This window comes from Pristiophorus japonicus, chromosome 4 (genome assembly GCF_044704955.1).
Source record: "Pristiophorus japonicus isolate sPriJap1 chromosome 4, sPriJap1.hap1, whole genome shotgun sequence".
Taxonomy (NCBI): domain Eukaryota; kingdom Metazoa; phylum Chordata; class Chondrichthyes; family Pristiophoridae; genus Pristiophorus; species Pristiophorus japonicus.
Genome location: NC_091980.1, coordinates 12,329,192 through 12,346,664, shown reverse-complemented (window position 1 = coordinate 12,346,664; position 17,473 = coordinate 12,329,192). Strand labels below are relative to the sequence as shown.

At 42.8% G+C, this 17,473-nt stretch overlaps 1 protein-coding gene and 1 long non-coding RNA gene across 6 annotated transcripts in view; one reads left to right on the top strand and one right to left on the bottom strand.

Moving 5' to 3' along the window:
• The window catches only part of LOC139262841 (uncharacterized), a 47,733-nt gene extending 46,665 nt beyond the window's left edge, over positions 1-1,068 (top strand). For all 3 annotated transcript variants that reach the window (XR_011592983.1, XR_011592982.1, XR_011592981.1), the window contains one exon: positions 218-1,068. This is a non-coding gene — a long non-coding RNA (uncharacterized lncRNA). The remainder of the gene's footprint in view (positions 1-217) is intronic.
• LOC139262840 (protocadherin gamma-A11-like) overlaps positions 1-17,473 on the bottom strand; it is a 338,634-nt gene that overhangs the window by 273,682 nt on the left and 47,479 nt on the right. Inside the window, exon 1 of one of the 3 annotated variants that reach the window (XM_070878019.1) lies at positions 9,282-11,717. The exons of the other annotated variants lie outside the window; for them this stretch is intronic. Coding sequence (XP_070734120.1) covers positions 9,282-11,717 — 2,436 coding nt within the window. Of the gene's footprint in view, positions 1-9,281; positions 11,718-17,473 lie in introns of those variants that run through there. 3 annotated transcript variants of the gene reach the window in all.

Here is a 17,473-nt window from a genome sequence, read left to right as displayed (position 1 = left end):
TGAGGTGGAGATAGACAGATTTTTGAGCGATAAGGGATGAAATGTTTGTGGGGAGTGGGCAGGGAAGTGGAGCTGAGCCCAAGATCAGATCAGCCATGATTATATTAAATGGTGGAACAGGCTTGAGGGGTCAAGTGGCCTACTCCTGCTCCTATGTCTTATATTGTTATGTTTTTAAATGAATCAATACTAGCTGCTTCCATTGTCTATTCCACAGATTGGCTACTCGCTCACCAAAATATTGTTTCCGCAGGTCAGTTTTGAAATTACCCCTCTCCTACTTCTACTGCTGTGGACAATGTGAAATAGCTTTTCATCTAGTCCCTTTAGAAATCCAGAAACAACAATCATATCAACTTTTAACCTTCGCTTTTGCAGTTCAATCATTCTAGTTTCTCTCTTTCGTACAATTTCAATTGCTGTAAAATGCTTTTTGTGTGATAACCAATTCTGCACATAGTTTTCTATGTGTGGTCGCATCACTGATATATAACGTAGCAGAATTACCTCATCATTTTGGCTCAATGTTGTGCTTTTAATACATCCCAGCATTTGATTTGATTAATTCAATGCTGCTGATCTTTGCTGTGTTAGGTTCAATTTATTGTCAATCAGGACCCGAGGTCGAGTTGTCTAAATCTTGGCAAAAGTGCAAAAATAATCCTTGTAATGTTCCAGAAAAGAAGAAAGGAATATCACTGATGTGTTTAAAAGATTGCTTTTGAAATGATTTGCATTTGTACACATGAATTGCTATCCAAACTTTATGTGGATGAATTTGAAAACGTTTTTATTTTTTACTTGCAATTAAATCTATAACATGCCTTAGTTCAATTAAAGAATATGGATTGTGCAAGAGACTGTGGGTATTCTTTCAATAGTAAGCAAACATCCTATTTACTTATTTTGATGAAACTAATTTGTCATGTGTGGCTCCTAAGAAAAAAGAGGTTTCATCCCCAACCCCTCCTCCGCCAAATATTTTATTTAGGATATGATCATGCAACTAATCAGTATTTGTAGCCCTTGCCTCCACTCCTCCAATGCTTAGCACATGTGGAACATGTGGTGTGGTGCTGACTCATGTAGATCAATAAGCTCTCATGTTGAACTTTAAAATAACATGATTGTTAGGAAATTCAAATTAAAAATAAAGAAATTGCTGGAAGTGCGCAACAGAGAAGTCTACTTTCTAGATAGAATTCTCATCAGAACTGTTCAGTTTAATGAATGATGGTCGAAGGACCAATTTAAGAAACAGCTAGATGCTCTATTGGAGAAATACTGATTTAGTAATGTGAAGGATGAAATCAAATAGGCTGAAGGGTTTCCTTCACTGAAACTTATCTTGTGACATTGTAAAAGAGATGTAAGTTGTTGTATACTGTATGAAAGTGATCTTCAGAGCTTACGTATCCTGTATATATTCTTGTTTACCTTGCCCATTAAATATCATTCAGATGCTGTTGTTGCCCCTTTCATTTTGGAAACACTATTGACTCTTTGTACTTTTATCTTTCAAATGTCGGAACACTCATCATCAACATAGGCAGTCCCTCAGAATCGAGGAAGACTTGCTTCCACTCTTGAAGTGAGTTCTTTGGTGGATGAACAGTCCAATACGAGAGCCACAGACTCCGTCACAGGTGGGACAGATAATCGTTGAGGGAAGGGATGGGTGGGATTGGTTTGCCGCACGCTCTTTCCGCTCCCTGCGCTTGATTTCTGCATGCTCTCGGCGTTAGAGACTCGAGGTGCTCAGCGCCCTCTTGGATGCACTTCCTCCACTTAGGGCGGTCTTGGGCCATAGACTTCCAGGTGTCAGTGGGATGTCGCACTCTATCAACGAGGCTTTGAGGGTGTCCTTGTAGCATTTCCGTTGCCCACCTTTGGCTCATTTGCTGTGAAGGAGCACCGAGTAGAGCACTTGTTTTGGGAGTCTCGTGTCTGGCATGCGAACTATGTGGACTGCCCAGCGAAGCTGATCGACTGTGGTCAGTGCTTAAATGCTGGGGATGTTGGCCTGAATGAGAACGCTGACGTTGGTGCGCCTGTCCTCCCAGGGGATTTGTAGGATCTTGCAGAGACATCGTTGGTGATATTTCTCCAACAACTTGAGGTGTCTACTGTACATGGTCTATGTCTCTGAGCCATACAGGAGGACAGGTATTACTACAACCATGTAGACCATGAGCTTGGTGGCAGTTTTGAGGGCCTGGTCTTCAAACACTCTTTTCCTCAAATGGCCGAAGGGTGACTGGAGGCGCTGTTCGATCTCGTCGTCGATGCCTGCTATTGTTGATAAGAGGCTCTTGAGATATGGGAAGTGGTCCACTGTGGCCAGGGCTGCACCGTGGATCTTGTTGACTGGGGGACAATGCCATGCGGTGAGGACAGGCTTGTGGAGGACCTTTGTCTTACGGATGTTTAATGTAAGGCCCATGCTTTCGTACGCCTCAGTAAATACATTGACTATGCCCTGGAGTTCAGCCTCTGTATGTGTGCAGAAGCAGGCATCATCAGCGTACTGTAGTTCGATGACAGAGTTTGAGGTGGTCTTGGATCTAGCCTGAAAATGGCGCAGCTTGATCATGTTCCCACTGGTTCTGTAGATTAATTCCACTCCAGCGGGGAGCTTGTTGACTGTGAGGTGGAGCATGGCAGCGAGAAAGATTGAGAAGAGGGTTGGGGCGATGATGCAGCCCTGTTTGACCTCGGTCCGTATGTGAATTGGGTCTGTGTTGGATCCGTTGATAAGGATCATGGCCTGCATGTCGGCATGGAGCACGTGAAGGATGGCAACGAACTTTTTGGGGCATCCAAAACAGAAGAGGATGTTCCATTGACCCTCATAGTTGACAGTGTCAAAGGCCTTTGTGAGGTCGAAGAAGTCCATGTATCAGGGCTGGCGTTGTTCCCTGTATTTTAACTGCAGCTGTCGCGTTGCAAAAATCACATCCATTGTAGGAGGACGAAATCCGCACTGTGACTCTGGGAAAAGCTCCTCGACCACGGGAAGAAGACAGTTGAGGAGGACTCTAGCGACGACTTTTCCAGTGGCTGATAGAAGGAGATTCCTCCGTAGTTGCCACAGTCAGACTTGTCCCCTTTTTTTAAAGATGGTCAAGATTACTGCATCTCTGCGATCCCCCAGCATGCTCTCCTCCCTCCAGATGAGAGAGATGAGGTCGTGTATTCGCACCAGCAGTGCTTCTCTGCCATACTTCAATGTCTCCGCACCCATAGCCTTGTTTTTAAGCTGTCTTATGGCTTTTTCTACCTCGTGTAGTGTTGGGGTCTCACTGAGGAGGTGGCGGGTAACATGCTGTGGGATGGAGTCGAGAACACTCGAGTAAAAGGCAGAGTCTCGATTGAGGAAATCTTCGAAGTGCTCCTTCCAGCGGGCCCTGACTGCCTCGGTGTCCTTGATGAATGTTTCCCCGTTCTTGGCCAGCAGTGGGGTGAGGCCTTGCGTGTTAGGCCCATAGGTGGCCTTGATTGCGATGAAGAATCCTTGCCCATCATGGTTGTCGGCCAGCTGCTGTACCTCCTGTGCTTTCTCCATCTACCACCTGTTCTTTAGGTCCGGGTTTTTTGTTGGACCTTGAGCTATCTGTAATGCTGCTTTGCTGTTCCCGTGTTGGGTTGTTGTTTAAGGCTATTTGCGAAGCTGTGCGTTTTAATACTAATTTTATAAAATGTTGTGCTCCTGTCACAGAGCTTCACTAACCCATTGGAAGCACGATGCTGAAAACTGTGTGCTGAAGTCACTGGGGCCTAGAGAATATACCTTCCACATATAGATGTGCCCACTGAACTCCATATCTAGCTATCAAAAATGTGCTCCTAGCAGATGAAATAAAACATGTCAGGAGCACAAATTTCTAAAAGCTGCTCAATAATGATTTATAAGTCTTTTCAGAATTTTAAAACTTCTTATCATAGTAAACACATTTATTGATGATTTTCCTGTAATCATTTGTAGATTTGATCTATTGTCTTCAACTTATTGTTCTCTCATCTTTGTTTTCCATGGCATGAGCTAGCTTGTCATTCTCCGTCCTACAAAAATGGAGACTTGTTTGTTTGATAGATCAATGGATGGAAGCGCCAAACAGGATTTCAAAAATTGCAGACAAGTGATGGACCTGAAAGAGACCTAATAGTCTTAGTAATCTCAAATCAGGCCAGAAAATCAATAAAGGCAACTAAGTAGCCAAAATAATAGAACATAAGTTAGAGGAGGTAGTGCACTGGTCAGATAACAGCTTAATACCGTTTTCAGTTCTGGACATTCAAGCACTGGCTATGAAAAGAGCCATGAGGCTGGTCTTCAGTGTGTGAGATCTCTTTTGTGAGAAATTAGCAGAAAAACATGGGCTGCTCTTATGGGCATACATATGATTGCTCTGGATATAGAGTAGGGAACACAGATTAAAACTGGCAAAACTTTATTTAGGACTCCTATTAGGAAATGCAACATACTAAGAGTGATAAATATATGGAATAAAGTTCTAGATGGAATATTGGAAACAAAACTCCTGAAATCATTTATGAAGTAATTGCCTGCTACAATGAAGGGATGTTAGGATTTTTCCAGATGGGTGAATTAACATGAAGCAAAGATACTTCCTTTTCCCTAACCCACCTGCATGGGTACGGTAGTGTAGAGATTATTTTACTGGACTAGTAATCCAGAGGCATGGGCTAATAATTCAGTAGAACCTGAGGTTGAATCCCACTATCACACCTGAATTAGAATTTAATTAAAAGCAAAACCAGGGGATAAAATTTGGTATCAATAAAAGTGACCATGAATCTGTCAGATTGTCCTCAAAACTAACTGATTCACTAACTGGTTCTTTAGGGAAAGAAACCCACTATCCTTACCTGGTCTGGCCGATATGTGGCTCCAGTCCACTCCACTGTAGTTAATTTTGATTTGCACTCTAAAGCAGCCGAGCAAGCCATTCAGAGGTATCACCACTGATGACAGTAATAGTGAACATGAATCTGTTGCATTGTTGTAAATACCCAACTGCTTCACTAATTTCTTTAGGGAAGGAAATCTGCTGTCCTTGCCTGCTTCATTTGAAATGCAATTAGAATCCCACACCAATGTGGCTGATTATTAAATGACCCCTCAGGTGGCATTACAAGCAAATCAGTTGTATCACCACCTTCTCATGTGAACTAGGGATGTGCAATAAATGTTGGCCATGCCTGAAATTAATCCATGGAATTAATGGGCCATAAATTGTGGCCTATCGGTGCATACAACGTATGCAAGTGCCGGTTCTCGGTGCGCGATGAGCACGGGCTGAGAGCCGACATTTGAGAACTGTTAAAATGTCTTTTGACAGATTGCACGTATCCCCGGTAGAAGAACATTTGCATGCAGAGATTTTGACTATTTGCAGCGAATGTCCATCAAACTCTTATGCCTGACAATATTGCAACAATGGATAGTCAAGGGGCTATAAGGGAGTGGGGGAGGAACTTAACACAACCACAATCACTAAGGAGATGGTACTCAGTAAGATAATGGGACTAAAGGCAGATAAATACACTGGACCTGATGGCTTGCATCCTAGGGTCTTAAGAGAACTAACGGCAGGGATTGTGGATGCATTGATTGTAATTTGCCAAAATTCCCTGGATTTTGGGGAGGTCAGAGCAGATTGGAAAACTGCAAATGTAAAGCCCCTATTTGAAAAAGGAGGCAGACAAAAAGCAGGAAACTATAGACCAGTTTGCCTAATTTCTGAGGTTGGGTAAATGTTGGCATCTATTATTAAAGAAGCAGTAGCAGGACATTTGGAAAAGCAAAATTTGGTCAGACAGAGTCGGCATGGATTTATGAAGGGGAAGTCATGTTTGACAAATTTGCTGGAGTTCTTTGAGGATATAATGAACAGGTGGATCAAGGGGAACCAGTGGATGTGGTGTATTTGGACTTCCAGAAGGTATTTGACAAGGTGCCACACAAAAGGTTACTGCACAAGATAAAAGCTCACGGGTTTGGTGGTCATATATTAGCATGTATAGAGGATTGGCTAACTAACAGAGATTAGAGAGTCAAGATAAATGGTTCATTCTCTGGTTGGCAACCAGTAACTAGTGGGGTGCCGCAGGTTTCAGTGTTGAGAGCACAACTATTTACAATCTATATTAACGAATTGGAAGAAGGGACTGAGCGCACCGTAGCCAAGTATGCTGATGATACAAAGATAGGAGGAAAAGCAATGTGTGAGGAGGACACAAAAAATATGCAAAAGGACATAAACAGGCTAAGTGAGTGGGCAAAAATTTAGCAGATGGTGTATAATGTTGGAAAGTGTGAGGTCATGCACTTTGGCAGAAAAAAATCAAAGAGCAAGTTATTATTTAAATGGAGAAAGATTGCAAAGTGCTGCTGTACAGTGTGACCTGGGGGTACTTGTGCATGAAACACAAAAGGATAGTATGCAGGTACAGCAAGTGATTAGGAAGGCCAATGGTACCTTGGCCTTTATTGCAAAGGGGATAGAGTATAAAAGCAGGGATGTCTTGCTACAGCTATATAAGGTATTGGTGAGGCCACATCTGGAATACTGCATGCAGTTTTGTTTTCCATATTTCCGAAAGGATATACTTGCTTTGGAGGCAGTTCAGAGATGGTTCACTAGGTTGATTCCGGGGATGAGGGGGTTGACTCATGAGGAAATGTTGAGTAGGTTGAGCCTCCACTCATTGGACTTCAGAAGAATGAGAGGTGATCTTATCGAAACATATACGATTATGAGGGGGCTTGACAAAGTGGATGCAGAGAGGATATTTCCACTGATAGGGGAGACTAGAATTGGAGGGCATGATCGTAGAATAAGGGGCCACCCATTTAAAACAGTGATGAGGAGAAATTTCTTCTCCCAGAGGGTTATAAATCTCTGGAATTCGTTGCCTCGGAAAATGTTAAGACAGAAATAGATAGTTTCTTAAACGACGAGGATAAGTGGTTATGCGAAGCAGGCGGGGAAGTGGAGCTGAGTCCTTGATCAGATTAGCCATGATCTTATTGAATGGTGGATCAGGCTTGAGGGGCCTACTCCTGTTTCTATTGCTTATGTTCTTATGCTCGTAAAAGCATAAGAACATAAGAGTTTTAAAAGGTAGAAAAGTTAAATGCAATCCTTATTTTTTACCTTAAGAACTCTGTCCTTTAAGGTGAGTTTATTTTAACCCTATTAAAACATTAAAAAAACTAGAAAAAATATATATTTTTTCTAAAAGTTTTAATTAAATTCAATTTCAATCAATTTTAAACATGTGAGATGTTGTTATTATTTATTATGTTGATAGTAATTGGAGCTCAGAAATATTATCACTGAGAAAACTCCATGTTCATTGGTGGCCCAGGCCCACGTGATCCCAGGTTGCGCTTATGTTCCTGGGATGCATAGGCTCATACATTGGACTGTGAATGGAAGCCTCAGACAGCAAATGTACGTTCCTCATGGACCACCAGGTACTTTCGTAAAATTAATTTTGGTCTGAGGTATCTGCCTGCAGGAAACCTCCAACCGCAATTTCTGGGTCTATTCATATATTTTTTAAACGATCATTGATCCTTGTGAAAAAAGTAGAAGTCTTGGCAGATCATTCAACTGCATTTAATATGAATGGAATCAAAAATAAACTGGACTAGTTGCTCTCTGTGTCTAATATCAATGCGTAAAAAAACTAGTTTGGACTTGGGTTTGTAACACATGGTCACAGTAATGTCCTGGAACATAATTTTGTTTATCTTAGGGGACCAGAAAGAAAATTCTGTGATTTTTGGATCCTGATTAGCCACGAGATTTTTAAAATCAGTTTTTAACGTCGGTCCCAGCAGATTAGATGATTAAATGTTGGAGGGAAAATTGAGGAGGGGGAGGGGAGGGGAATTGCGTCGCGCTTCGTTTGGGTGCGGTATCAGCCGTGAGGCGGGATTTCTTGTGGCAGGTGCGAAACTTCCGACCTAAATTCAGGTTATCACCCCTGAGAGCAAATGGTACGCAAAATAATGCGCTCCACTTGCTCTGTGTGGTGCGAGTGGAGTAGGACACAAAGCACTGCAGTCTGGAAAGCGCCCTCCCCTTCATTAAAGGGGAGGGCCAAGCTGCCGACTCTGAGGATCTCTACCTGTATGTCCAGGGCGCATGGTGCCATGGTTTCAGCCCATCACTCAAGCGGAGTGCCGAGCTGCAAGTTCCCGGCATGGACCCCGCGATCTCCAAGCAATGGGCCGCGACCAATAAGGTGGATGTTTGTTTTTAAAGTACAACCTTCCCTTTAAATCTTGCCCCTCAAGCATCCTGCAGCATCCAGCACAGCTTCAGTGGCACTCCTGAATTTTCACCCTGGGGCAAAAATGGATCGCTGCACTCAGTGCTAACATTGTCCACTCAGTGATAACGTTGTCATCGCCGCGCGGCCGCAGAGCGGCGCGCTGCCAGTTACCGCCGCCGCTAATTTAACAGGAGTCGCTAACTGGAGATGTAAACGCCCTGAATTTCTCCCCCTCATAGTCAAGATACTTTGTTGCATCATGACTGTTTGGAACAGGCTGGATGGATCAGTCGGTCTATTTTCTGTTGGTCTGCCCCTATTTCTCGTATGCTTATTCAAGCAGGATAATGTCCCTTTGTAAGCAACTCGAATCGTGGGATGTAATCGCAAAACATCAGTAAAATAAACCCACTAAATCGCCTGCTAAAATTGGAATTTCTCTTAGTTACCTATTTACATCAAATATCTTCATCTGAGTTACTGATCGATTTAATTTTTTTATTTCTGGTCTGTCGAGTTAGTTAATCTCAGGTTCAGGGGCAGCGGGGACATTGCAAATAAGCTAGGAACGACAGGGTAGGTGAGAAAATTCTGCCAAGTGTCCAGACCTGAACACTATTGAAAAGTATATTTCTTTATGTGTCTGGTCGCTAGGTAAGAAGTGATTGACAGTTAAACGGTAAGCTAACATTCAATGTTCCGCCACGAAGAACTGAAAATTGAATGAGCTACCACAGAGCACAATAATCTTCTCCACCTTCCAAAGAAGAAAAGATAAAATTGGAAAGGAAGACAATCACTCACTTATTAGCAAAATTAATTTTCACTCTTCAGTGTTTGACTATTAGGCTTCATAGATGAAGATGTGTATTTTCCAGTATACATCTAAGGAATTTACATGACAACATAAAGGAAACCATAAAATAATTAAAGAAATATGGCGACCTGAAGTTCAAGTTCATGTCACTTACCTCAGTGGCTAAAATTGTTGTGTTGTCTATTTCTTTGACATTCCAGTCAGAAACGTATCTGTCAGCAGCGTCAGACTGATACCTGACGGATGCTGCATGTAAGTGTGGCAGAAACTCGGAATCGCTTTTAACCGATTCTGGAGCAGACCGAAGTGTATAACAATAGGTCTGAGCGAGCGAACCAGATCCACGCACTTCGATTATATTTTTAATTAGACTGGAGTCTGGCACTGAATGAAAATTAAGATTGGAACTTCGATATATCGTATCTGAATCGCTAGGTTCAAAACACCAACACCATTCCTCATCATTGCTTGAACTGCGACAAATTGTGATAACAAGCACAATCAGGGCAAGCATTAGTGTAAGTGTGATTGCCCCTAAAGATATTATTATATAAAGGGCTGTGTTGGAAGGATACTCAGGGATTCGAGGCATGAATGTAACGGCATGAATGACCTCTTCAGCACTGTCTGCTATTGAGAGTGTGATGGTGATGGTGGCAGATAAAGGTGGATGCCCATTGTCTTTTACCAATATGACCATCATCTGTATTGCGATATCTCTGTCCTCAATTTGACGAGTCGTTCTTACTTCTCCCGAGTTAATGCCCATTGCAAAAAGATTCTCATCTGTAGCTCGGAGAAGCTGATAGAACAATCGTGCGTTCTGCCCAGAATCAGCATCAACAGCAATGACCTTGATCACCAAGTAATCTCTGTCTGCTATTCGCGGAATGGTTACTTCGGACCCATTCTTTGTTTGTGGGAATACGATGACGGGGGCATTGTCATTTTGATCCAGGATGACCACGTTCACTGTATGATTAGTGCCGAGTGGAGGCAGTCCAGCATCCTGCACGTGAAGGTAGACCTGAAAATTCTTATGTTGTTCATAATCAAAGGAGCGCTGCGAAAAGATGATCCCCTTCTCTGAATTGATGGAGACGTATGATGAGATGGGCATGCCTTGAACCTGGCTATCGAGAACGGAATAGGAAAGGTGGGAATTTGGACCCAAATCAGGGTCAAAAGCGGAGACTGAACAGATGGAAGCCCCAAAAGCGTTATTCTCCATCACGTATGCAGTGCGGACAGCCTCTGCAAAGCGCGGAGGGTTGTCGTTTACATCTGACACTTGCACTTGGATGGTTTTATTGGTGGATAGAGGAGGAAATCCTGAGTCGTGACAAGAGATACTAATTCGGTATTCGGACGCAGCTTCCCTGTCCAGTGCCTGCTTGATAACTACCGCGTAAGAATTTTTAAACGTCGACTTGAGTTCAAACGGTAAGCTGGGGTCAATCATGCAGCTAATCAGTCCGTTATCACCAGAATCTCGATCGGTTACACTGATTAGCGCTACCACAGTTCCAGAAGGCACATCCTCCCGAACCGAATTAGATACTGACATCAGAGTCATGTCGGGGGCATTATCATTGGCATCGTTGACATCTATGAGGACAGTGCAATGCACGGGGAGTGCAAATGGCCCTTTGTCTTTAGCTTCCACTATAATTTCATAAGTCTTGGCTTCCTCAAAGTCAATAATCCCGTTTACTGTAATTTCACCTGTTTGGGCGTCCATATGGAAAATTTGGCGGGCTTGACTTGGAGTAAGGTCACTGAGACAGTATGTTATCTCCGCATTCGTGCTTTCGTCCAGATCGGTGGCGTTTACTGTGATAACTGCAGTACCTATCGGTACGTTTTCCATTAAACTGGTTTTATACAACGTCTGGCCAAATACAGGAGAGTTGTCATTGACATCGAGGACAGTGACGATAACTTGTGCTGTACCAGTTCGCTCTGGGTTACCCCCGTCTACAGCAGTCAGAAGCAAATAATGAATCGCCTGTTGTTCTCTGTCCAGGTACTTTTGCAACAGCAAGTGGACAAACTTACTATCGTCGCCGCTGTTCTGTACTTCTAAAGCAAAGTGCTCGTTTGGACTGAGATAGTAAATGCGGACAGAATTGATGCCCAGGTCCGGATCATGGGCACTCTGAAGGAGGAATCGAGTTCTTGGTGGCGCTGATTCTAGGACCTGCAAACGGATCTCAGCATTCGGAAAGCTAGGGGAATTGTCATTTATATCTAATATCTCCACTTCAATACGATAGAGTCCCAATGGGTTTTCTACAACAACCTCCAGATTCATAAAACAAGTAGGACTCTGCCCACATACGTTCTCCCTGTCTATCATTTCATTCACAAACAAAACGCCATTCTCTAAATTAATCTCGAAATACCGTTTTCTGACTGCAGACATTATGCGGAGTCTGCGACTAGACAGCTCTCTTACATCCAGCCCCAGATCTTGAGCAATGTTCCCAACAAAGGCACCATGCTTCAATTCTTCATGAATAGCGTAGCGAATCTGACCATAAACGATATTCCAGACACAAAGCAGGAAAACTGTAAACAGTGCTTGCATTCTCTGTCCGAATTCGCCCTTGCATTCGCGGTGATACAAAAATAATTTACACTCCTACTCAAAAAAATCAGTTACTGATATCCAGCATACACCAAGCAAAACGTGGACCAGTATTACATCTGTTCATAGAATACCAGAAACGACGATTCCGATGTACGATTACAAACAGTGAGAGTCTGTTTTCCTCTGTTTCTGCATTATGCGTAGTATTGGGGGAGGGGGAATAGATCGCTAGCAGCATTTTAGCGCCTCATTGGTAGACAGCGACACAGAGAGTCTTTGCCAATAATTACACTGAATGCTTATTAAAGCTGCAGTTATGCAAAGTGTGAAAGGAATGCATATGCTTGCGTTTGCACTGACCAACAAAAGTAATTCTAACTTCTTGACTGTTCCATTGCCTCCAACTCAACTCTTAGAACGGGAATATTGCATCAAAAGTCAATAATTGATCATTAAGTTCTGATCAACGATCATATCTCTGAAAGGAAAGTTGTGATTTATACAATATTAAAGGTCTCATGCATATCTTCGCGTGTTAGCGTTGAATTTCCCACGTGGGCTCATCACACATGTTAAACCCGATAATACGCACGTTCTCCCAATCTCCAAATAGGCCGGAATTCCTTGCCAATCTCGTTTTCAGACGCTCAAGGAGAAACTTGCCGTAAATCAGGTTAAACAATCAGGGCACAAGAAACGAGCTGAACACACACTGTACGTTACTCCTTTAAGTTTGATAAGATCACACATTTAACCATCATTCGTGCATACTAGGCACATAAGATACTCTCAAAAATAAAACGCAGAAGGTGGCTCAACAGTGGCTAACAAGGGAAATTTGGGATAGTGTTAAATTCAAGGAAGAGGCATATAAATTGGTCAGAAAAACCAGTAAACCTGAGGACAGTGAGAAATTTAGAATTCAGCAGAGGAGGACTAATGGTTTAATTAGGAGGGGGAAAATAGAGTATGAGAGTAAGCTTACTGGGAACACACAAACTGACTGCAAAAGCTTCTATAGATATGTGAAGAGAAAAAAATTAGTGAGGACGAATGTAGCTCCCTTGCAGTCAGAATCAGGAGAATTCATAATGGAGAGCAAAGAAATGGCAGACCAATTGAACAAGTACTTTGGTTCTGTCTTCACTAACAAAAGTTATCCACTTTATTGGCAAAAACAGGAAGTCAGATTATTATCTGAATGGTGACAGATTAGTAAAAGGGGAGGTGCAATTAGACCTGGGTGTGATGGTACATCAGTCATTGAAGGTAGTCATGCAGATACAGCAGGCAATAAAGAAAGCAAATGGCATGCTGGCCTTCATAGCGAGGGGATTTGAGTAATGGAGCAGCGAGCTCTTACTGCAGTTGTACAGGGTCTTGGTAAAACCACACCTTCAGTATTGTGTGCAGTTTTGGTCTCATAATCTGAGGAAGGACATTCATGCTATTGAGAGTGTGCAGCGAAGGTTCACCTGACTGATTCCCGGGATGGCAGGACAAACATATGAAGAAAGACTGGATCGACTAGGCTTATATTCACTGGAATTTAGAAGAAAGTGAGGGGATTCATAGAAAGGTATAAAATTCTATGGGATTGGACAGATTAGATGCAGGAAGAATGTTCCCGATGTTGGGAAGTCCAGAACCAAGGATCACAGTCTAAGGATAAAGGGTAAGCCATTTTTGACCGAGATGAGGAGAAACGTCTTCACTCAGAGAATTGTGAACCTGTTGAATTCTCTACCACAGAAAGTTGTTGAGGCCAGTTTGTTAGATATATTCAACAGATATTTATATATGGCCCTTACAGCTAAAGGGATTAATGGGTATGGAGAGAAAGCAGGAATGTGGCACTGAAGTTGCATGATCAGCCCTGATCATATTGAATGTTGGTACAGGTTCAAAGGGCCGAACAGCCTATTTCTGCACTTACTTTCTATGTTTCTATGTTTCTATGATTTATGAAAGGGTAATAATGCTTGACAAATCATCTGGAATTTTTTGAGGATGTAACTAGTAGAGCGGATAAAGGAAAACCAGTGGATGCGGTGTATTTGGAATTTCAAAAGGTTTTTGACAAGGTCCCACACAAGAGATTATTGTGCAAAATTAAGGCACTTGGGATTGGGGGTAATGTATTGACATGGAAAGAGAACTGGTTGGCAGATAGGAAGCAAAGAGTGGAAATAAATGGGTCCCTTTTAGACTGGCAGACAGTGACTAGTGGGGTACCGCAAGGTTCAGTGCTGCGGCCCCAGCTGTTTACAATATATATTAATGATTTAGATGAAGGAATTTAATGTAATATCTCCAAGTTTGCAGATGACACTAAACTGGGTGGCAATGTGAGCTGTGAGGAGGATGCTAAGAGGCTGCAGAGTGACTTGGACAGGTTTGGTGAGTGGGCAAATGCATGACAGATGCAGTACAATGTGGATAAGTGTGAAGTTATCCACTTTGTTGGCAAAAACAGGAAGGCAGTATTTAACTGAATGATGACAGTTTAGGAAAAGGGGAGGTGAAATGAGACCTGGGTGTCATGTTACATCAGTCATTGAAAGTAGGCATGAAGGACCAGCAGGCAGAAAATGACATGTTGGCCTTCATAGCGAGAGGATTTGAGTATAGGAGCAGGTAGGTCTTGCTGCAATTGTAGAGGGCCTTGGTCTGTTCACATCTTGAGTATTGTGTGCAGTTTTGGTCCCCTAATCTGAGGAAGGAAATTCTTGCTATTCAGGGAGTGCAGTGACGGTTCACCAGACTGATTCCCCGGATGTCTGGACTGTCATATGAAGAAAGACTGGATCGACTAGGCTAATATTCAATGGAATTTAGCAGAATGAGAGGGGATCTCATAGCAACATATAACATTCTGACGGGATTGGACAGGTTAGATGCAGGAAGAATGTTGTCGATGTTGGGGAAGTCCAGAATCAGGGGTCACAGTCTAAGGATAAGGGGTTAGCCATTTAGCACCAAGATGAGGAGAAACTTGTCTCAGAGACTTGTGAACCTGTGGAATTCCCTACTGCAGAAAGTTGTTGAGTCCAATTCGTTGGATATATTCAAAAGGGAGTTAGATGTAGCCCTTATGGCTAAAGGAATCAGGGGGTATGGAGAGACAGCAGGAGTGGAGTACTGAAGTTACATGATCAGCCATGATCATACTGAATGGTGGTGCAGGCTCGAAGGGCTTAATGGCCTGCTCCTGCACCTATTTTCTATGATTCTATGTTTAACAACAATAACAACAACTTGTATTTATATAGTGCATTTAAAGTATTAAAACATTCCAAGGCGCTTCACAGGAGTGTTTTAAGACAAAAAAGTAAATTTGACACAAAGCCAGATAAGAAGAAAATATGGCAGCTGACCAAAGCTTGGTCAAAGAGATAGGTTTTAGTAAGTGTCTTGAAGGAGGACAGACAGGTAGAGAGCTGGAAAGATTGAGGGAAGGAGTTCCAGAGCATAGGCCTGAAGCAACTGAATGCACGGCCACCGAAGGTTGAGCAGTTATCAAGAGGGCAGAATTTGAGGAGTGCAGATATCTTGGGGGGTTGTGAGGCTGAAGGAAATTACAGAGATAAGGAGGTATGAGGCCATGGAGGGATTCATAAACAAGAATGAGAATGTTGATATCAAGGCATAGCTTAACCGGAAGCCGATATACTGATGGGTGAGCAGTACTAGTGGGAGTTAAGACACGGGTTGCTGAGTTTTGGATGACCTCAAGTTTACATAGGGTAGAATGTGGGAGATGAGCCAGGTGTTTTGGAGTAGTCAAGTCTAGAGATAACAAAGGCATGGATGAGGGTTTCAGCAACAGATGAGCAATGTAATGGAGGTGGAAATAGGCAGTTTTATTTATGTCGCAGAAATGTGGATAAATCACCAGGTCACAAGGGGATGCATCCTAGGTTGCTGAGGAAAGTTCGGGTAGATATTGTAGAGATGCTGGCCACAATTTTCCAATCCTCGTTAGATATAAGGGTGTGCCAGAGGACTGCAATATTGCAAATTTTACACCTTGTTCAAAAAAGGGGAGACGGATAAATCTGACAATTATAGGCCAGGCAGTTTAACGTTGGTGATGGGAAACCTTCAGAAATAATAATTTGGAACAGATATTTGATAAGCATGGATTCATAAAGGAGAGCCAAAAGTGTTAAGGGCAAAAAGTGTTTAACTAACTTCATTGAGTTTTTAAAAATGAGGTAACAGAGAGGATGGCTGAGGGCAGTGCAGTGCTAAGGGGTTAATGGCTGAATTGCCTCCTTTTGCGTCGTACTATTTTGTGTTTTTATGATTAAAATTTTGCAATGGAGAAGTTTTTTAATTTTTAATTTGACTTGTATTTGTGCCATAAAAATGCATTAAAAGAAATAGAAAATGCAGTACAGACAAACACAGGACGTAGTCCAAGTTTCATCCATGTGCTGTCACCAATTGAAAAGTGGGTAATGGACATTGTGGGCTGGGGCACTGCAGGAACATAGCATCTGCTAAGGCTGAAAGAGATGTCCTACAGGGTTTTAAACTATCTTTTCCTCTTTCCCTACTCACTTAGATGTCATATGTTACCCATGATTAATGATAAATTGCTACTGCCTTCAGAAACCAATCATTTGTCACAGATCCCATGCCCCCAAATGAAAACTCTTGTACCTCTTTATTTATTCTCCAGAAGCTCCACTCAGCCTTCAGGAGGCAGAAAAGTAAGGCAAAGAGGGCAGTACTGTAAGCCAGGAGCCATCGTTCAACATACCTTTACAGAGAGTGACAGAGTGCATAGTTCAGAGAGTAGACTAATGTTATCTGCATGTGAAGATATACCCAGCACGAGTGTGCAGGAGCAAATGCAGGGAGATAGGATGGCCTAAGATGCAGCCCAACAGAGGGCCACTTTCATCATAGTACTGCTGTTCAGGGTACAGATGAGCAAATAGAGGGCCCATTATACATAAGAAGACTGATGGCAATCTTCTAAGTGCACTAGGCTGCTTGCTAGCTAGCTTGTCCACATTGTTGGAATGTATATGAAAGTCCAACACCAAGTTGTGCATTGTATTTGGCATGGAATTGTGACCATGCTGTCAAACATTAAGTGAGTAGTCAAACGTATGAGCACTGCTGGGAAACTCAAAGTCATTGAGCCTTGGGTGACAGCTTTGACAGCTTTTGTGGAAGACCAGACGGCTGCCATATCGACTCTGGCCTTCAGAATCTCTTCTGCCTTCAATTCCTGAAGGAGAGTGAACATAGGGGCCTTGAGAGTCTTGCTGCATGCCTGTACTCTGTCCGTGTGCAGAAGAGTTGCAGTACTGAGGAACATCCCTTTCAGAGTTGCATTGGCTCTTTAAGAGAGGCACTTGCCTCCAACTCCCAGTACTGCAGCATGCCAGCTCACGAAACCAGCCTCTCAACCAGTGCCTTTGTTGGTGCCAGACAGCCAGCTTTCTTAGATGGCTCTGGTGAAAACCAAGTCTCTGCAGTCTGTAGCCATTTGACAAATGGCCAGTGCTCCACAAGGTTGCCCAACACAGCCATCTCAACTGTCATCTGTGGATGTTCAGCAGCATTGCACCTCCCAATGTCTAAGCCATTTGAAATCCTCTGCATAGGAGCACATAGGCTTGGTAAAAGGGCATGCTATACAGGCACTAGAGCTTTTGAACAACAGAGATTTTTAGTCATAACTTAGTCATGAAACCATTTATGATATAAACAGTCAAGTTTGTTGGGAGTAAAAT